General features: G+C 37.2%; 1 protein-coding gene and 1 pseudogene across 8 annotated transcripts in view; one reads left to right on the top strand and one right to left on the bottom strand.

Annotated features, from left to right (window-relative positions):
• Positions 1-22,023, bottom strand: part of TMEM87B (transmembrane protein 87B) — a 56,173-nt gene that overhangs the window by 9,198 nt on the left and 24,952 nt on the right. For 7 of the 8 annotated variants that reach the window (XM_038561454.1, XM_038561452.1, XM_038561451.1 and 4 more), the window contains exons 10-17: positions 21,054-21,147; positions 19,443-19,514; positions 14,017-14,125; positions 13,874-13,932; positions 11,155-11,258; positions 9,769-9,842; positions 3,588-3,661; positions 808-860 (exon numbers count right to left, since the gene is read on the bottom strand). In XM_038561454.1, the coding sequence (XP_038417382.1) occupies positions 808-860; positions 3,588-3,661; positions 9,769-9,842; positions 11,155-11,258; positions 13,874-13,932; positions 14,017-14,125; positions 19,443-19,514; positions 21,054-21,147 (639 nt within the window). Of the gene's footprint in view, positions 1-807; positions 861-3,587; positions 3,662-9,768; positions 9,843-11,154; positions 11,259-13,873; positions 13,933-14,016; positions 14,126-15,784; positions 15,857-19,442; positions 19,515-21,053; positions 21,148-22,023 lie in introns of all 8 variants that reach the window. The other variant, XM_038561450.1, reaches the window with a different exon arrangement.
• LOC102156960 lies at positions 12,932-13,330 on the top strand (annotated as a pseudogene).

The following is a 22,023-nucleotide window of genomic DNA, read 5'->3' as shown; positions in this document are numbered from 1 at the left end:
GGCAAACAGAATTTCATACTAGACAGGAACTGCTTAAATAGGAAGTAAATGAGAGAACAGAAAGGAAAGAAAAGCATATGAAAAGGTTATCATATCTGGCTATCCCACTGTTTGTTTTCTGTTGTGGAAATAGCTACACGGAATTCTCATGTCAAACAGAACCTTCACCTTGATTAGCTCAAAGTCCCTGAGGGGCTTTATCTGCACTCTGTTTTTCCTATGCTCATGTTTGTCCTCCAAAGGCTTCCCCAGCATGTATGGTATTGTAGTTCCATGTGTTTGAAAAAAATGTTTTACATATGTTTGAACTTTCTCATAATACAAAGTTGAAACAAAATAAAATGATTCTAATCCTGAAGAACTCAGATCGGGAAAGGCTGGAGTTGGTTATAGGCCACAAGTATTAAAGTAGTTGCTGTTCAGGGAAAAATGGAGGAGAAACAAAAAAGGCAGGGCTGTGTTTTCTTTGTAGTTTGACAGGAAATCAGTCATTCGCTAGTGATGGGGGCCTATAAAAACATATGGAGGTGGGGATCCCTGGGTGGCTCAGCAGTTCAGCGCCTGCCTTCGGCCTACGGCATGATCCTGGAGTCCCGGGATCAAGTCCCGTGTTGGGCTCCCTGCATGGGGCCTGCTTCTCCTTCTCCCTCTGCCTGTCTCTCTCTCTCTCATGAATAAATAAATAAATATTTAAAAAACCCAACATATAGAGGTACAACATTCGAAAAGCACATGACAAAGTATGAAAATTATCTCTTCATACGATATGCTAAATTTTAGACTCAAACGTTAACAGAGAATATTTACACATCTGTGAATGAAGAGGGAATATTTTCTTCCACCCACTTCAAATCTTCATCCTGTAGAAGTAAATATTTATATATTAGCATTTGCTTAGTATCTCCTGAAAGTAGAATGTTAAAATACAATGCATATAAATTTATTTTTTTGCATATAAATTCAAACATTTAAATTCAAATGCATGATTCTTTTCATTTCTACATATCTTAAGAAGTTGGCACTTAATGCCACACAGAAACTATGCCAGAATTTTCTTAAATAGCAAACAAACTAAAATTTGGATTTCAAAATTTTGTACTTCTTCCTGGTTTTTGTTAGATTCATAGGTATTACTTTGTGTCCTGAAAAACCACAGTAGAAACACAGTTGAGGGACACCTGGGTGGCTCAGTGGTTGAGCCTCTGCCTTCAGGTCAGGGCGTGATCCCAGGGTTCTGGGATCGAGTCCTGTAAAGGGCTCCTTGAATGCAGCCTGCTTCTCCCTCTGCCTGTGTCTCTCATGAATAAATGAATAAAATCTTAAAAAAAAGAAAAAGAAAAAAACACATTTGATTCATAAGACAGAGAACAGCAAGAATATTGATTTTTATTGTCTTATTTTTTGCTCCCAGCATTCATTATACTTAATTTGTTCAAGTTTATATATCATGAGTTTGTAATTTTTCAACAGAAAAAGATGACAGTAACAATACTCTAATTTTACAAAAGCTTATTTATTTCTGTTGCTTATATTTATGCTCATCTCTTCAGAGACAAGAAAAGGAAAGCAGGTCAGTCATGGTATCTGTTTTTTAACAGAACTTGCTTATGGTTATCTCACTGAGAGAAAGAAAAATAAAGGGTATACTAAGTATTTTGATTTACAAAATAAATCAAATGTTTCTTTGTGATCTACCTGGCTCATGGAATACTCTGGTTCTAGTATTAATCACATTTTGCTCACCTACAGACAAAGTGATAGAACCAGTATTAACAAGAACCCCAATTCTCTGAGTGAGTCTCAAGAAGAATTAGGTTATGAGTTTGGGCTTCTGGTCAAGAGATGACTGCCCGTAATTTAAGGAAATGAAAAAGTATACCCTTGATATGTTTGTAAGTATTGAGTTTTATTTTATTATTTTTTAAAGATTTTATTTATTTATTCATCAGAGACCAGAGAAAGAGAGAGAGGCAGAGACACAGGCAGAGGGAGAAGCAGGCTCCATGCAGGGAGCCCGACGTGGGACTTGATCCTGGATCTCCAGGATCACACCCTGAGCTGAAGGTGGTGCTCAACCGCTGAGCCACCCCAGGCTGCCCCGCATTGAGTTTTATTTTATTTTTTTATTTTTTATTTTTTTATTTTTTTAAAGATTTTATTTATTTATTCATGATAGTCACAGAGAGAGAGATAAGGGCAGAGACACAGGCAGAGGGAGAAGCAGGCTCCATGCACCGGGAGCCCGACGCGGGATTCGATCCCGGGTCTCCAGGATCGCGCCCTGGGCCAAAGGCAGGCGCCAAACCGCTGCGCCACCCAGGGATCCCCCGCATTGAGTTTTAAAATAAAGTGAGACATGTTCCTAAAACAAAAGGAAAATATCTTAATGAATTTAAAGTTTAACAGCTCTAACATCAGATAATTAAAACTGATATAATTTTTTTAAATGTTTGAATCACCATAAAACTATTCAAAGAACACATTTTAAAGAATTATTACCAAAAATAAAAATGAAAAAATTTACCAAAACCAAAAGATCAAACTGTTCTCATAGATCATCTGATCTATTAGAACTTGTAACCATAAATTTTATACTCTATTAATCACAACATAATACAATTATAAGAAAGCAGAATATAAAATTATGATAGGGATCCCTGGGTGGCGCAGTGGTTTAGCGCCTGCCTTTGGCCCAGGGCGCGATCCTGGAGACCCGGGATCGAATCCCACGTCAGGCTCCCGGTGCATGGAGCCTGCTTCTCCCTCTGCCTGTGTCTCTGCCTCTCTCTCTCTCTCTGTGACTATCATAAATAAATAAAAATTAAAATAAAATAAAATAAAATAAAATAAAATTATGATAGGCACTTCTACTATGCCTAATATGCATAAAATATTTAAAAACTCCTCTCTACTATTTTACCATATTATTCAAGCTTGCACAGTTCTATAACAAATGCTAATTTTGTTAATTGCATAGGCAATACATAAAGTCCTTTCTTATTAGATAACAAATGTTATCTGAAATGGCTTCAAAAATCACTTTTTTTGAATCATTTTCAAAAATCACTTTAATACAAGCTTCTACTATGTCAAAGCTTCTCAATCTTTAATGTGTGTATGAGTCATCTGTGGGATCCTGTTACAAAGCAGATTCAGGGGCAGCCTGGGTGGCACAGCGGTTTAGCGCTGCCTTCAGCCTAGGGCTTGATCCTGGAGACCTGGGATCGAGTCCCACATCGGGCTCCCTGCATGGAGCCTGCTTCTCCCTCTGCCTGTGTCTCTGCCTCTCTGTGTCTCTCATGAATGAATAAATAAAATTAAAAAAAAACAAAAAACAAAAACCAGATTCAGATTCTGTAGGTCTGAGGTGGGCCTGAGCCTATATGTCTAACAAACCCCTGGGTGATAGTCATGCTGCTGGTCCAAGAACCACACCCGAGAAGCCAGGATCTACAGCAGTTACAGTCATCAGACTTAACTAGTATCACTGCTTGGTAATATTGATTTTCATACAAAAACAGTAGAAAATGTTTTCCTGACAGTCAATGAATGTGACACAGACTCTATCAAATATATACTATACTCACAAAATTATCAGAAGTAGCAGGTTTAGCTGTTCCATTGGAAACCGTTTTAGAGACTCTTAATTTTATTCCTTCAGCTATAATGAGAAACATTATGGAGATAAATACATAAAATCATAAAATATTATTTTCCTTCACAATCTCACATTTAATTACCCAAAAAGATTTATATATGTTTATATAGAGAGATTTACATATATACTAATTACTTATATATGTATATATTTAAAGGAGAGTTAATAGCAGGAGCTTCTGCAGGGTGCTGGCTTTAACATACCACTTGGAAATATAGAAGGGATGGCAAAAATTAATAGATTTCACAAATGTTTGCAATAACAACCAGGTTTTCAAGATGCTAGTCTGAATTCCAATTTAGAGGAGTTTAAACCAACAAGCAAACATACCTACATATTTCCTTAAACAGTTTCAATACATTTTAAAGTTTACAGATTTAAAAAATTATTCAATTTGCAGTATCATATTCAAGAATAAAACACATCTTTGGCTATGACTTTTACTTCTCCGATGTGTACTTATGGAATGTGCCTATGGTAAAAATAAGATAGGAAAGAGTAGGACTGGGATACTTGGGTGGTCAGTGGTTGAGCGGCTGCCTTCATTCAGCTCAGGGTGATCCTGGGGTCCTGTGATCAAATCCAGAATTGGGCTCCCTGCAGGAAGTCTGCTTCTCCCTCTTCCTCTGTCTATGTTTCTGCCTCTCTCTCTGTGTCTCTCATGAATAAATAAAATCTTTTTTAAAATTTTAAAAATAATATAAAATTAAAAAAAAAAAAGGTAAGAGAAGGATTTTTTCCTTTCCTATTTGACCAAGGCTCTCCTTTTTGCCAGCAGTTTTAGAGCAGAGGTTAAGAGCATGAGTCCCGGAGCTAGACTGCCTGGCTCTCCCTATGCAACCCTGGGCAAAGCAGTTAACTTTCTGTAACTCAGCTTCCCCAACTACACAATGGGGATAATACTGATATCTACCTTATAGAGTTCTGATGAACATTAAATCAGTTACTGTATATAAGGTCCCTGATATGTAATCTATATTCCATAAGTATTCACTTTAATTATTACAATAATTTGCAAATTGTGCTTCTCTAAAAACAAGGACAATTGGTACGTTATGATCATAAGTTGATATAATAAATGAAAATGAGTTTCCTCAACCAAAAAATATTTCCACGGGGCATTTAAAATTCCAACATTTGAGATTTATTCTCTTAGTGGGGCAATACACTGATTTTTCAAAATTGAGGCACAATATATATAATAAAATACACAAATTTTAAGTATAATTTTAATTTTAAGTAATTTTAAGAGACTTTACAAACATACACACTTGTGTAACTACCATCTCAATCAAGACATTTAACATTTCCATCATCACAGACGGTTCTTTAAATTCCTTTATGGTCAATCCTAAACATACCAGAAGCAACCATTGTTGTAATTTACATAATCACCATAGCTTAGTTCTTCCTGTTTTGGAACTTCATAATAGAACCATAATCCATGGACTCAATATTCCTTTGGAATTGGCTGCTTTCACTTAACATAAAGGTTTTGAGATTTATTTATGTTGTAGAGTTTTGGTTACTTTGGTTTGATACCGAACAGTGGCCCATTGTGTAGGTATACTACAAATACTTTATCCATTCATCTGTTGATGGACATTGGGTTATATCCAGTTTTAAACTACAAAGAATAAAGCTACTGAAAGTAATAGTGTATAGTAGTGTCTTTCTGTGAAAATCTGCTTTCATTTCTATCATTTTCTATCATTTTTTCTGGGTAAGTATCTTAGGGTGGAATGGCTAGGTTGTATGGTAGGTATATGCTTACCGTTTTAAGAACCACGTTGTTTTTCAAAGAAGTCTTACTACTTTACATTCCTTCTAGTACTGTGAGTGATCTAGCCGTTCCACATCCTCTCCAACATTTCATGCTGTCAGTCTTTTAAATTTTAATCATTCTAATGGATAAGTGGTGGTTTATCACTATGGTTTTAATTTTCATTTCCCTGATGACCAATTATACCGAATACCTTTTCATGTGCTGGTTATTCCTTTGCCTTCTTTGGTAAGGTCTATTCAAGTATTTTTTTGTTTTTTTACAAATTATAATTTATTGATTTAAAGGAATTTTACTTATATCCTGGATACAAGTCCTTTCTCAGATATATGCACTGAGGATCTTTTATTCCAGTCTAGGGCTAGATATAAGTCTTTTGTCAGATACATGTACAGAGAATCTTTTTTCTATTCTAAGCCTGGCCTTTCATTTTCTTAAGTTTCTCTTGATAAGTATTTTAATTTTGGTGGTCTAATTTACCAGTTTTTAAAATTTTATGGTAACTGCTTCTTATGTCCCAAGAAATTGTCTGACCCAAGGTTATAAAGACATTTTCTTGTTTTCTTTTAGAAGAGTTATAATTCTTTTGTTTCTGTGGGGTTTTTTTTGGGGGGGGAGGGGCTGAAGGAGAAGGAGACAGAGAATCTTAAGCAAGCTCCACACCCAGTGTGGAGCCCAGTGTAGGGCTCGATCTCACAACTCTGAGATCATGACCTAAACTGAAATCAAGAGTTGGATGCTTAACCGCCTGAGCCACCTAGGCACCCCCAGAAGAATTATATATTTTCCCCCCAGAAGAATTCTAGTTTAAATTTTCCATCTAGGTTTGTGGTCCATATTGAATTAATTATTATTGTGATATCTGTGGCAGGAGTCCAGCTGATTTTTCCTCCATGTGTTTATCTAGTTATTCTAGCACTTTTTATTGAAAATAGTATTCGGGGGCAGCTCGGGTGGCACAGTGGTTTAGCTCTGCCTTCAGCCCAGGGCTTGATCCTGGAGACCCGGGATCGAGTCCCACGTCGGACTCCCTGCATGGAGCCTGCTTCTCCCTCTGCCTGTGTCCCTGCCACTCTCTCTCTCTGTCTCTCATGAATAAATAAATAAAATCTTAAAAAAAAAAAAAAAGAAAATAGTATTCTATCCTCATATAACATCTTGGTGCCTTTCTCAAAAATCAGTTGACAAATGAGATTTCCAGCTTGGAGCTACTTTAATTATTGCAATCCTGGGCAGCCCGGGTGGCTCAGCGGTTTAGCATCACCTTCAGTCCGGGGCGTGATCCTGGAGTCCTGGGATGGAGTCCCACGTCAGGTTCCCTGCATGGAGCCTGCTTCTCCTTCTGCCTGTCTCTGCCTCTCTCTCTCTCTCTGTGCGTGCCTCTCATGAATAAACAAATAAAAATATTTTTTAAAATAATTATTGCATCCCTTTATTATTATTATTAATTTATTTGTTACTTATTTGAGGGAGGGGAGTGGCAAAGGGAGAGGGAGAATCTCAAGTAGGTTCCATGCCTAGCACAGGGCCTGATATGGGGGCTCAATCCTACAACCCTGAGATCAAGAGTCAGATGCTTAACTGACTGGGTCATCCAGGTACTCCTATTGCATTCCTTTTTATTTTTTTTTTTAAATTTTTTTTTTCATTTATTTATGATAGTCACACAGAGAGAGAGAGAGGCAGAGACACAGGCAGAGGGAGAAGCAGGCTCCATACACCGGGAGCCCGACGTGGGATTCGATCCCAGGTCTCCAGGATCGCGCCCTGGGCCAAAGGCAGGCGCTAAACCGCTGCGCCACCCAGGGATCCCTGCATTCCTTTTTATTTTTATTTTTATTTTTTTATTTTTATTTATTTATTTATTTTTTTTTCCTGCATTCCTTTTTAAAACAAAAATTTTAGGGATGCCTGGGTGGCTCAGCGGTTGAGCGTCTGCCTTTGGCTCAGGGAGTGATCCTGGAGTCCTGGGATCGACTTCCACTTTGGGCTTCCTGCATGGAGCCTGCTTCTCCCTCTGCCTGTGTCTCTGCCTCTCTCTGTGTCTCTCATGAACAAATGAATAAAATTAAAAATAATAAATACAATACAATACAATACAATACAATACAATACAATACAATAAAATAAAATAAAATACATTTTAGTAACCTATTACATAGAATCAATTTGGTACTTCCAAAAAGTACCTTCTTCAAAATGTTGTTGCTTAAAGTAATAACAACAACAACAACAAAATCAACTGACGATATAGGTGTGGACTTATTTCTGGGCTCTATTTTGATACACTGATAGGTTTCTGTAATCTTCTGCAAATACCACCCTATCTTGATTAGTATAACTTAAAATTTTTATAGACTTGAAATTAATGTAAGTCCATTAATTTTGTTTTATTGAGATAATTCCCACACTGTAAAATGTACCGTCTTGAAGTGTATAAATTCAGTGGATTTCAGGATAGTCACAGAATTATATATCATCACCACTAATTTCAGAAGAATTTCATCACCCTAAAAAGAAACCCCACACCCATCAGTAGTCACTCACTACTTACTCCTTCCCCAACCCCTGGCAATCACCAATATACTTTCTGTCTCTATGGATTTACCTTTTGTGGACTTTTCAGCTAAACACAGTCATACAATTCGTGATCTTTATGATTGGCTTCTTTCATTTAGCATACATGTTTTCAAGATTTGTCCATGTTGTAACTACAAAAATGTTTGGGCTCTTTTAGGTTCTTTGCTTTTCCACTTTTATTTTATTATTTTATTTTATTTTATTTATTTTATTTTATTTTTTAAAAGATTTTATTTATTTATTTATTTATTTATTTATTTATTTATTTAAGATATTATTTATTTATTTCCACATACATTTTAAAATCAGGTTAACTGGAGCGCCTGGGTGGCACAGTTGAGTGTCCCCCTCTTGATTTCAGCTCAGGTCATGATCTCAGGGTCCAGAAATTGAGCTCTGCGTCAGACAGACTCTGCACTCAGTAGGGAGTCTGCTTAAGATTCTTTTCTCCCTCTGCCCTTTCCTTCTATGCTCTTTCTCTAAAATAAATAAATAAAATCTCTAAAAATATAATAAAATCAGGTTAATCATTTATACTTTTTGAAGGTCAGTTAGAATTATTTTTTAATTTTTAATTTAATTTTATTAATTTTATTTATTTTTAAAGATCTTATTTATTTATTCATGAGAGACAGAAAGAGAGGCAGAGCCACAGGCAGAGGGAGAAGCAGGCTCCATGAAGGGAGCCCGATGTGGAACTCGATCCTGGGACTCCAGGATCACACCCTGGATCGAAGGCAGGCGCTAAACCACTGAGCCAACCAGGCATCCCTTATTTAATTTTTTGAAGATTTTATTTATCTATTCATGAGAGAGAGAGAGAGAGAGAGGCAGAGACATAGGCAGAGAGAGAAGCAGGCTCCATGCAGGGAGCCCGATGAGGGACTCCATCCCGGGACTCCAGGATCATGCCCTGAGCCAAAGGCAGATGCTTAACCACTGAGCCACCCAGGCATCCCAGAACTATTTTTCTTTTAATATTTATTTACTCATGAGAGACACACAGAGAGAGGCAAAGACATAGGTGGAGGGAGAAGCAGGCTCCCCATGGGGAGTCCAATGTGGGACTTGATCGCAGGACCCCGGGATCACGCCCTGAGCCAAACTGAGCTCACTCAGGTGCCCCCAAGGTCAGTTAGAATTATGATTGGGATTGTACTGATTCTACTTACCAGTTTGTGGAACTGACTGCTTAATAATATTGAGAGTTACAATTATAAACATGTATGGTTCTACACACTTATTTTCAGCAACTAAATGACGTACTGACATTGCCTTAACACTTAATTAAAGTATTATGGTAAAATTAATAAAATGATAAAATGCAATGTAGAAATTAGTTGAAAGATTAAACTAGTACTAAAACTGTAATTAGAAATGCTTTGCGAATGATCAGGAAATTATAAGGATGTGTAATTCTAAAGAGCAAAAAGAGGTGATTTAGCAATCATCATTAAAATGATTATTAGGAGTTAAGAACAATACACACTAAATTATTAATTATTAATGTGAAACAGTATACCTACTTTAATACTTAGGCCTTAAAAGCAAACAGGTAACAAAGGCTTAAAGTACATTATGATCTTAAAATTTTCATTACTGACTTTTCTTTTCGTGATCGTCTAGCATAATAGGGGTTTTGTAGATAGGGTTTTAAAATTATTTTAACAGGAAAAAAATGTATCTGACCTTGCATCACAAGTAAAGGTACAATACAGTGGCCACTTAATAAAAACATATCACTCACTTATATTTTCAGATGGTACCATGAATTCTTCTATTTCATCATCAGAATCATCTATTAACGGCATGAAGGCATATCTACATCAGAAACAAGGAGGAGTATTTTTACTAACACATTTAAGCTTTCAGTTCATATCTAAAAGCATAATTGCATACAAAAATATTTATGTTTTAAACATTTCTTAAAAATTCAAATAACAAAAATTTAATTACTCTCAAATTAGGAAAGATTATTAGTGGTGAAACTGAAACTAGAGTTTCTAAACCCTGCTGGTAAAAGCATAACTGGGTAAGATCTTTCTGGAAAGCAGTTCTGCAATGTTCAGGGAAGGGAACTTCCTGTTCTACTTTCTTCTCCATGTCAGGTTTACCCTCCCTGCCCACTACTTTTTAACTTACCCACTAACAAAATTGCTAATCTGACTGGTGAAAATAAAGCATAATGACTGAGCCACATTTGCTAGGTCCAACAGCATTCAGAAAGCATTGCTGATACTAACAATAATCCTAGAAACAAAGTGCCTAATAATTAGGGATTGGTTCTATAAATTAGGCTACATTCATATTATGGAATGCCAAAGAACCATTAAAAATAATGTGATAGATCAAGGGGTGCCTGCTTAGCTCAGTTGGCAGAGCATGCAATTCTCAGTTTCAGGGTCATGAGTTCAAGTCCCACGTGGAGTCTACTTTAAAAAAAATGTGGCAGATCTATACAAGATGATATGGAAAGATACGTCGTGGAGAAGGTGCAGAATAGTGTATACATGTATATATGTATGTATAATTATGACGTATTTTTAAAAAGAGAGAGAGAAACATACACACGGGTATATACATTTTCTTTTTTTCCTAGAAGGGCATTCAAGAAACTTCACGGCCCCTTCCTTGCGAAAGAGTGAGGCAAGGGGCAGATGGAACTTCCCCATCATACGTCATCAATGGTCTACCTGAACCCACTATTCAGTCTCCTCATGGTTTTGGTCCCACCCTTCCTTTCCAGCTTTATTTCCCTCCAATGTAAGTAGGTATTAACCAAGATGCATGCCTTAATGACCCCCAAAATATACCATGGCTTCCCCCACTATCTCAGAAAATGTACATTCTTTCACAGCTCAATCTTCCACTGTTCTGCTCATGTCCTCGAGGCAGAACATAAATTCTGCCTTTCAAGGAGTCTTCCTCATCCCTCTTTGGTCTTCCCCCTGGACTTCCAAGTTTATATACCTTTGATTTCACTGTCTTGCGTTATGTCTGTCTCCCTACTTGACTGTATACTCCTTTAAAGGCGAGGCCTACTCCCTCAGTTTTTATTAATGCATTTTTATTTGAACACAATAGCAGTGATCAACAAATGCTTGCCAAACTTGAATTTTCCCATGTTAGGTACCTCTGATTATTTGCTGATGGTCTCCACAAAAACATGATTACAATAAGGATAAGTGAAAAAAGGAAGCTCCAAAATGCATCATCAACCCAGCGTTCCATCCAATCCTGTAACAAGGACAATTCAAACATGAAATGTTAATTTTCTGATCAACATCGATAGATTTCCCATTCAAATAGCGTACAGTGACAGGGATACCTGGGTGGTTCAGCAACTGAGGATCTGCCTTCAGCTCCAGGAGTGATTCTGGAGTCCCGGGATCGAGTCCCACATTGTGCTACTCCTGGGAAGCCTGCTTCTCCCTCACCCTTTGCCTAGGTATCTCACTCTCTCTGTGTCTCTTACAAATAAAATCTTTAAAAAATATAGTGTACAATGATAAATACTAATGAAATCTTTCCTACCAGTTCATCTTTGAAATAAGTATATGTTTTTTTAAGAAAATAAAAACTAAGAAACACTATCTTTATCAAATTATTAACATGAATGCCTACTTCAGCCTTACAACTAATCAGATAAATAAAACTCTAACACAAATTATATACTACAGTATCATAAAGAATTAGCATCATAAAGGGGCTTTCAAGGTCATTCGATCTATTTTCTAAATGAGAACAGTCATGAGGCAGGCTAAAAGAAGAATCAGAAGCAAGTTCACAATGGGTATTTTGACATCCATATCATATTAGAATTTCTGATGTTGAATATCTCAATGTAGTATTTTTTCTTTTTCTTTTTTTTTTTTTTAAGATTTTATTTATTTATTCATGATAGAGAGAGGCAGAGACACAGGCAGAGGGAAAAGCAGGTTCTATGCTGGGAGCCCGATGCGGGACTCGATCCCGGGACCCCAGGATCACGTCCTGGGCCAAAGGCAGGCACTAAACCACTGAGCCACCCAGGGATCCCCTGTAGTATTTTTTCTAATAGGTTACCTTGCTTTCAATGAGACAGGAGATTTTATTTATTGTTTGAAATGTTTCAAAAAGGGCTATTTAACATGATGAATGTGCCTTTCCATAATTTTAGGGTCAACAGAAAGATTTAGAAAACAAAAATAAAAATCCAAAAGATACACTTAGAACTCCAAGTGAAAAACCCTAAAGTGAGGGGAAGAGAAAAAAGAAATTCCAGAAAGTTCAGTTTCTTCTCTCACTTAATTATCCCTAAGGCAGAAATCTAGGATGCTCAGAGGACTGTTTGTAATGTTTATTTAGAACTAGAAACTAGCTTAAATCCAGAAGCCCCGGGATCCCTGGGTGGCGCAGCGGTTTGGCGCCTGCCTTTGGCCCAGGGCGCGATCCTGGAGACCCGGGATCGAATCCCACATCAGGCTCCCAGTGCATGGAGCCTGCTTCTCCCTCTGCCTGTGTCTCTGCCTCTCTCTCTCTCTCTCTCTGTGACTATCATAAATAAATAAAAAAAAAAAAAAAAAAAAAAAAATTTAAAATCCAGAAGCCCCGATGAGGGGTTTTTAAAGTTTTTTTTTGAAGGCCTTTTACATTTTAAGTCTAAGAAACATTATCTTCTACCTAGAGAACCCACGGAGAGTATCTCCTGAATGTTCATAATGAATGTACCATCCTATAAGCATGTCAGACTAAAGGTTTACAGTACCATTTAGATACAAAACAACCCAATTTCATGATATGCAAGAAGATTTCCTGTTACCTTAAGTTATATAGAAAGATAATATTTTTTCAAAATATATAAAGGGGGTCTTTGCTGAGGGTCACACTGAGCTGCGAGGTGCTACAGGGGTGTCTTTAGAGTCAGCACCATGGGAGAAGACATCAAGTCCAAAATCAAGGACTACCAGTCTGCCCCTTTTGACAGCCGCTTCCCCAAATAGAACCAGACTAGGAACTGCTGGCACAACTACCTGGACTTCCACCGCTGTGAGAAGGCAATGGCTGCTAAAGGGGGTGATGTCTCCATGTGCAAATGGTACCGGCATGTGTACAAGTCCCTCTGCCCCATATCCTGGGTGTTGGCCTGGGATGACCTCTGGGCAGAAGGCACATTTCCTGGCAAGATCTGAACTGGCTCCACCCACCTCTCCTCTGTCCTCCATCCTTCTCCCAGGGTGGTGAAGGGGGACCTGGGTACATGGTGATCCCCACCCTGGGATCCTGAATCATGGCTTAACTAATAATAAATACTCGTTGGAAAAGTGTAAGACTGTGTATGTGTAAAAGAACTGGGTGATCGGGCAAGAAGCTGGGATGGGAATTAATACCTTGACCAAAAAGAGGGACTTCAGAGGGATTGTTTTTTTCTGTTTTGCTTTGTTTTATGTTACTAAATTGACCACCTTCTTTATACCAGACAATATAGTGAGTGATTATAGCCTCAGGCCCCTGTATGTGCAAAAATTTATCTGTATGTTCCCCTTTATCATCTATACAATTTCAAAAAACTTTTCTTATGCAATTTTTGAACCACATAGAAACAGTGTAATAAAAATTGTGTACCCATCAAAAAATATATATATATATATAAAGGGAAGAGCATAATTTGAAAAGCAGATTTAGGAGGAACTTTTTCAGATTCACTTAAAGGAGGCAAAAGTTCTTATAATTCTATGTAAAATAATTCAAACTAAGCTGAAAATCTCCACTTAAATTGCCTCTGTTTACAAACACAAACTACATTCTTCAAAATTACCCAAACTGGTATAATTAAAAATGAAAAACTATTTAAATAGGAAGGTTATACTTACTGATTGACATTTTGCAATTCTAAATGTCTTAGTTGTCCATACCATAAACACTATAGAAGCTGAAACACATCAAAAGAGTCATCTTTAAAGGAACATGCAATACTGAAATAATTTATTATAATATAAAAAATTAAATAGCTTACCCAGTACAGCAAAGATCAGAGTATTTGTAAAGTGCCTGTATAAAGAAAATTTCACTGTGTTCTTTCTTAGCCTTAGAGTCTTCATTGTTTGTGCCAAACTTATAAATATGTGCAAAAAAAGTTAAGGAAAAACATTTTAAATAGTAATAAACAGTTAAAAAACAAAGAATCGTCTACATTTCTAAAATTAGTACTGCTATAGTTCCTATAAAAACACAGAAAATATTATTTAAGCCAATACTGTATTATCATGATATTGATTTTTATCACAGATTTTGCTTTACCATTTACCATGGTCTGACTAAATAAACTTTGAGGAAGACAACAAGCAAGAACCTCTATGATGTTCTCCTTCAATGTCAAGCTCCCAAAGCATAGGGCAGAGCAGTATATACACTAAACAACGAGCCCACCTTAGGTCAGACACTTACAGATCATATTATGACATGCTCTTTGGCTTTTGCCTTTGTCTCTGTTTCTTACTTTGTTCTTTCTAGTCTACTCTCATTTTATCCTCTCAATGACCATAATTAAGACTTAGGTCATCTATCAATTCCATTGTATGAACTGAAAAATGAAATATGTCAAATAAAACAAATTGGGACTTAGGCCAGGAAAGACTTCATTCAAAAGGTTATTGCAGATGAGGCTTATTACAATGGGGAGAATGTTCTAACTCTAAGATCTGAGAGAGTCCCACAAGTCAGGCCAGACAGGGCTTTGTTTTTATAGGGAGGGGAAAACAAGACTGGAAAGCAGATGTGGGGAAGTGGGTGGTGTGACTAGACAGCTGCTCTGGGAGTGACTTTCCCTGAGGTGTGCAGATTCTCAAGAGGGGCACTGAGGAGGACTGTGCTGGACGAAGCTCAGGGACCTGGGGAAGGAGACGGCTGGTGGTCTGGTTAGATTGGTGTCTGAGTCCAGCCTGGTGTTCTGGTCAGAATGGTCAGGAGGGTCTGTGTCTGGGAAGGCCAGACATAGGTAACAAGGGGGCATCTGGGAGTCTCGTGAAAGTCCTATTGGGAAGGGAGGTCCTTTGTAGTAAGCCTTTTCCACAGAAGATGAAAGGGTAGGGGTTTTCTTAACCTGTTTTCTATGAGCACAGGGATCAGGTAAAGCTCAACATTGTCAAGTATGAAGAAGCAAAAAGGGGCTTCTCTACTGACTCTTCAGCAGTGAAGCTGGGATTCAAGCCAGAGTTCTCTCTTTGTAAAAGGGGTGCTTCCTCTGGAGCACATCACCACATTTTGTTCGTGATCCATATGCTGAAAATAGCAGAGTGGAGCAAAAGAACTGAAGTGGCAAATTTTGTATTTATGCCTATTTTAAATTCCAAATACTTCACAAATCAGAACCTTCATGGAAGCACTCAAATTATCAAAACTGCTATTCAGTCCTCTTAAATGACCAGTGAATTGCAAAAGAAGATCAATTTCTAAAATAACACAATTCAACCAATTACTGTCAGAATTTATAAAAAAAAGCATTATCAAGACAAATATTTTAAATTCTTGACTAAAATGAATTTTCTATGTTAAAAATATGGTCTCATTTAATAATTCAATAGTATTTCTTAGAAGCCAAGGAATAAAAAGATCAAACGTAAATTCAAAACTGCCTAAACCTCCACTTACCAAGACATTATTAAATTTAAGTAAAGCTTAGATCATTTCTTCCATTAAAGGAAAGTGGTTACGAAAGCAAACAGGCTTGGTTATCCTGAAGTGAGAAGCAATATGAACATGTTGCTGCAGTAGGAAAAGGATATCCACCAGCACAAGCCAGAGTCAAGAAGAGAGAGAGGGAGGCTGGCCAGAAGCACAAGATCAGAATCATTTGCCTGCAGCAAAACAGCAAAAAATTAAAAACAAGCAGAAAAAAAAGAGGAAGAGGGCTTCATGAGAAAAGCTACGGCTCTGAATTTTTCAAGCTATTTTTTTTTCTTTTTTTTTAGAATCATTTTCTTACAGGATAGTTCTGTTAGGTTCATCAAAGCAAAGGAAGCAGGGTCATTATGCAAGCGCTCAATGCTGTATGTAGACCTGCTTCTTTTGCTTGCCATTTGTAACCCTTTAAGAAATCTACTCTTCCTGTAAAGAAAATGCAGATTTTTCATCTCCGTAAAGAGAACTGCCAAATAGCTATCTAAAAGCAAACAGGAAATTCAAGTTCAAGCTGAAATCAATACTAAATTTTCTTTCTCTCACCATGAAACACTAACCAAGATAATTTTAATTTCTGGACTTCTTTATGACTTTTATTTCAAACACCTTTATTAACAATATTAATCATTAAGCAAACTAAATCTTCTGGCTGTTTTCCTTATCTCTCCACTCCAATTTGGTTCCCTACATGTTGGAATGGACCAAAGTCAACATTCTCCATACAGATGATAAATTGCTCTCATTCAAATCCAGATGAAAATGGGCCTTTAGAGCTGCTTATCTTTGGAATTTTCTGCCAAGTAGCATGCATTACTGTTTTTCCCAGTGAACTACCTTGTGGATGGTGAACAGAAAATCTTTGAAATACAAATCTATAAATTACCAGGAAAAAAGACAATACAGATTTTTAAAAAATGCAATGTCTATAGTTTAGTTAATTGACTGAAGAACATACTTGCTCACTTATGAAAGGCTCCAAGCATATGTAATTGTAGAGACCATTCCATATTAAGCAGGTATCTTAAGCTCACTTTCTAAATAGGCAATGACAGAAGAGAAGAATCTGGAGCTGGTAATGCTGAGACTAACAGCTAGGCTCACCTTCACTGCAATTCTGCCTATACTGATGCCAGGTATGTTCATCCTGCTTGCCCATTCTCCTCAGGTCAGCTGAGCTTCAATAACAAGGGATGTGGCTGCAGCGGAACAAGAACCACAGCCCCTGGGGATGAGCACTCACGGCCAGAGCACTGGTTGTGGGCAGAACTGAGGAATGTAGTTCACCTTTTGAACAGTTCAATATCTTTTCATGTGGAAAATATAAAAATTACGCTATAGGAAAATTGGTATCATTCTCTGAAACGATGTATTTTTTTTTCAACAAACTTGGATTCAAACAGAAGTATGACAGATTATTTTTAAGCACGTTCAGTCAGAAACAACTCTTTAAATGAGGTATTATTTCTTAACTAGACACTCTTCAGACAGTAGGGAATCCACGGATATAACTTTGGAGGTTTTTAAATGCCCCACCGCAGGCAAAACTTCTATGAGATGTGTGTTTATAATTTTCTGAAAAGAGGTTCCCCAGCTCTCATTTGACTTTCAAAGGTATCTTCAGTCCCAGTACCCAAACAAGGGTAAGAATCATTGCTTTAGAGAGTAAGGAGAGTAAATACAAGGTTTTTTGTTTTGTTTTTAACGTGGAAGCGTACTAAAAATTCACAAACGGAGTTTAAAGAACAGACGGACTGGGTTTATAAGAAACCACCTACAGGGGCCTCAGAAAAGGCCCTGTTTGTTAGCATGCCTGCACAGGAAGAACACAGGCAGACTCAAGCCCTCTGGCTTTCCTGTGAGAAACAATGATGAGAAAATGGAAAGAAATTACAAGGAAATGAAAAAACATTTAATATTAAAAGCTAAAAGACAAGTATTGAAGACAGTGGAAACAAAAAACTTGGTAAAAAGAAAATCTATAGAAAAAAATTTCAGGTAGGATGTAAATGCAGAAGAAAAAGATAAAAATAATGTTCTAGGATATGTATAACACTGCATTCTGCTCTGAGCAGGTCACAATTTCTTTAGAGTTCCTCCCATTTCCACGAATATTAGAATTAGAGGGCTCTGCCTTGGAATGAAAAAGGATGGAATTTTTCAGACTCCACTGGAGTCACTGAAGCAGTGAGGAGTCCTCAAGAATGGGTTACCATGCTTCTAAAACTTCTCCTACTGTAATACGGCTTCTGCCCCACCAATGTCACTGAACCTGCTCTCCTGCTGTCTCATTATGACCTCTGGAATGACCACACAGGTGCACCTTGCCAATTCATCTCGCCAATTCCTCTCTCTGTAGTACTGTACACTGTTGACCACCCCTCCTTACCAAAGCTCACCCAGTCTTCACTCCAGGACAATTTCTGGGTTCTTCTACCCCCCTTCACCCTGGTGTTCCTTTCACGCACATTTCTACCTCCCTTCACCCTGGTGTTCCTTTCATGCACATTTCTACCCTACTAAGCACCATCCTGGTCCTTTCCTCTCTCACTGGTCTACATGCTCTTGGGTTGCTTCCAAGGGTTGTAACCTCTCTCATGAAGATGACCTACAACCATTATCATCACTTCCAATTCCTTTTATAAACCCAGACTGGGATTTCCAACTGTACTTAACACTAATGCCCTGGGCAGCTCAAACTTCAACCATCATGGTCCCTTCCCTAAATTCATTGCTTTGGGGATGGCAACACTGTCCCCAACAACCCAAATGAGACATACAGTACCTCTCTGGAGCACTCTTCCTTCTTTTCCCACCCATTGCTACTAAGTCTATCATCTGGAGTCTTTGCCCTATTTTTAATTCTCACCATCTCTTTTTTGAACCACTGCAAATGACTCTTTACTAGACTTTCTACCTCTAGGCTCTAGACTCTCCTTTTCCAGGTAATTTTTATATTTATAAGATTTTAAATAATTTCTACACCTAACATGGCATATGAACTTACAACCCTGAGATCAAGAGTTGCATGCTCTTCCAACTGAGGCAGCCAGTGCCCCTTCCAGGTCATTTTTAAATGTCATTCACGAGTTCTTTCTAACATACATTTCATCATGCTACTCACCCGTGTGGCTTTGATTCCCTTCTCCTTTCTCCCCACAGAAGGAACTTGAGACTCTTGAGCATGTCATTCTATCTTTTCCTTCCTTCTGTGATTCTCCCACACATGTCCAAGCTATTCTGGAAAATTCCACCACTGCTCCCATATTTTCACGGTTCCAACTATTTGTTTCCAGTTCTTCCCAGGATGCCTTTTCCCCAATTCTTTGCCCAGTTAATCTCATCTGTCCTCCAAGCCACAATTTAATGTCCATCTCTGTGATGTCTTTCCTGATTTCTGTGCTAGAATTACTTTTTCTTCCCTGTTAGCATAGCACCTCTTTAAGATGGCAATTACTATTGCTATATTGTTCCTAGTTATATATTTGTCTTCCCTACCAGAATATGTATTTCTTAAATGCAGGGACAATACCTTTATCTTCTCTGCCTCCTCAGTATGGGGTACATACTGAGCACTTAAGTTTGGTGAAGAGAAAAAATAAAGATATTCTTTGGGGAACTGTTGCTTTTTCACCTTCAACTAAATTCCTATATTGAGATTAAAAATAATGTATACCTATATTTCTATTACTACTATTATTACAAACTGAAAGTAATCGGATTTTAATGATACAACAAAGTACTTAAGGACATAGTAAAGGATATGAACCATACAAAAATGGAGTCAATAACTGCCAAAATAATGTCACCAAAAATAACAGCTAAATGGTTAGAACCCTGAAAGATAAAAACGGAGGGAAATCTGAATATAAACGTTTCATTATACTATAGAAATTATTACATGAAAAAGAAAAACAATTTAGCTCATCTTATCACTTTACAAAAGCCACATAAAAATTTTATTCCTAACAAAATTGTGTTTAAGCATATGGAAATTTTTGTTTTGGCAGCAACAGATGTTAGCTTGCCATCTACCTGGTTCAATGGTAATGTAAAATTGTATTACAGAATGGCAAATAAAACATGTCATGTCTCCAGACCTACTTAGGTCAACCGTTTCGATCTCTCCCATCTCCACACCAAACCTACTGCCAAGAGCTACTCATGAAATGGATTCCTGATCTTTCCTACTACCTGTGAAGGGACATAGAAAGAAAAAAAAAGGGGGGGGGGGCATGGAAGGGTAAAAACAAACCATAGATGAAATACTTTAATCAAAAGTTGACAAAAAATCATATTTAAAAGTTATATCTAAGATGTTGGCTATGCAAAATTTAAAAGAAATACAATGCATATACTACATCTTATGTGCGATATTTATCTTCTTTCTACCAAAGACTAGTTGCTGTAAATTATATATATAAATGCAAAGCTTTTCACTACTCTGTAGAAGTAAAAATAAATGTACCTTTCAAAGAGTCAAAGATGAATAGAGCAGGTGTATCTATTACAGAATGCAGATGTATCAAAGATAATAGAAAGAAAGAAGAATGAGGCTTTTAACAAACTGGACAAATGGCCTGCTTCAAAATAAAAAATACATGAAATAAACTTATATGGCAACATAAGATTATTCACTCTGTGCAGTGATCTGATTTACACAACTAGTTCAAAAGACACTTTAGGTAAAAATTACTACGTTCTTTGAATCAAGTAAGGTGCTGCTTAATCACTCAGTCACCAACCATATTACTAAGAAAAACCAAGAGCTAGAAACCTAGGGGTTTTCTCCGATATCTATGTTCTGCCTTTTTCTAGAGAGTAAAGCACTGCTGCCCACATTACCCAAGTCATTTCCCCCTAGATACTACCTTCTTGTGATTCTTCCAAGAATGGAGTCTGCTGAATCCCCAAACATTGAGTCCATGAGAGTCAGAGACTACTTATAATCAAATGAAACTTAAGAGTGATGAGATGTAATGTCTGCATGTGTAAAGGGTATAGTTAATTCCGTTCACTTCCACGTGTTCAGACCAAGGGTTAAGGAAGAAATGAATGTGTTCCAACTGCATAATGACAAAGATACATTTCTTTATAAAGAATAACCAGGTGGGTTTTTGAGATGGAGCTAATTCCTAGGGGATGACATCAAGCAATGGCTTCATAATTGATCATGTTTTAAGAGGTACTCTGTCTGGACTTTGACTACTTTAAGGAAGTATTTAAAAAGGGAAATAGTCCAATAGGGAAAAAAAGCTCAAATTAGGCCTTTTTCATAAATGTTCTATCTTTAAAAATGTATCTCAGGAGATATAAAGTAATCTTATTTCATAGCAACAACAAAAAGGGATGGAAGTGGAATTGTGTGGTTTTTACCCCAATAACTCTCATCACGCCTTCAATAGCTGCAAAGATAAAGTAGAGAATTCCCAGTCCGACCACTCGGTGCATGACTGTTCCTAAACGGGGCCTAGAATGAGGGAGAGGAAACAGAAAAAAATAATAATAAAAGAAAGAAAGGCACCAGTAAATAAAATGCATTTGAATACAGTAAATGGCTCTATTTTCAATACAGAGAAATCATTATCGAATCGAATCAGCCCCTCTCCCCCCCAATCCAGCCACTGCTTCCTTGGTTTTAAGAAATAGTTTATTTCCTCTGAACAGGGCAAAACAGGCTCAGGAGAAACAGGCCTCCTTCTCTAGGACTAGATGCTGTACTGATACCCATAAAGCAACATGTTGAGGCTACCCAGGTGCCAGAGGATTAACATAACTCAGGAATTCACTTGCACAGGACAGAAGAGTAGCCTGAGAAACCTAGGAGGCTCAGTGGCAACTCGTGTCACTGGCAGGAACAGTAACTTAATTCTTTCATGAACATTAATTAAAAACTGTTCTGGGATACTTTTTTTTTTTTTTTTAAGAGATAATTCACTGATCTTCTGATTTAGGCAGAAAAAGAACAGGAGTATTAGGATATTGAATTCTATTCCCTTTCTTCTCTCAATACCCAAAAGAAGAGTGCTATCACACTGTAGTTTCCCTTCTTTACATTGAAAAGAATTAAAGTAACATTTTGATTCTTTAAAAATATCAATGATTTTGGAAAATGCAAAGACGGTGATTTCTGTGATGAGTAATTTGAAAACCGAACTAAAATTTCATGAAATTTGCAAATCACATAGCACAAACTAGTTTTAGCTCAAAAACCTCTTGCCAGAGTAATTAGAAGAAAAAAACTGATTTTGGAAAAATACGTAATGTAGTCACTTTAAAACAAACTCTAACTAAAAATTAAACTAATATCCACAGCTTATATTTAAGACTCTGTATCTAATATAGT

This window comes from Canis lupus, chromosome 17, assembly GCF_011100685.1.
Source record: "Canis lupus familiaris isolate Mischka breed German Shepherd chromosome 17, alternate assembly UU_Cfam_GSD_1.0, whole genome shotgun sequence".
Taxonomy (NCBI): Eukaryota; Metazoa; Chordata; class Mammalia; order Carnivora; family Canidae; genus Canis; species Canis lupus.
Note: the sequence above shows the minus strand (reverse complement) of the source record. Positions and strands in the feature narration are given on the sequence as shown.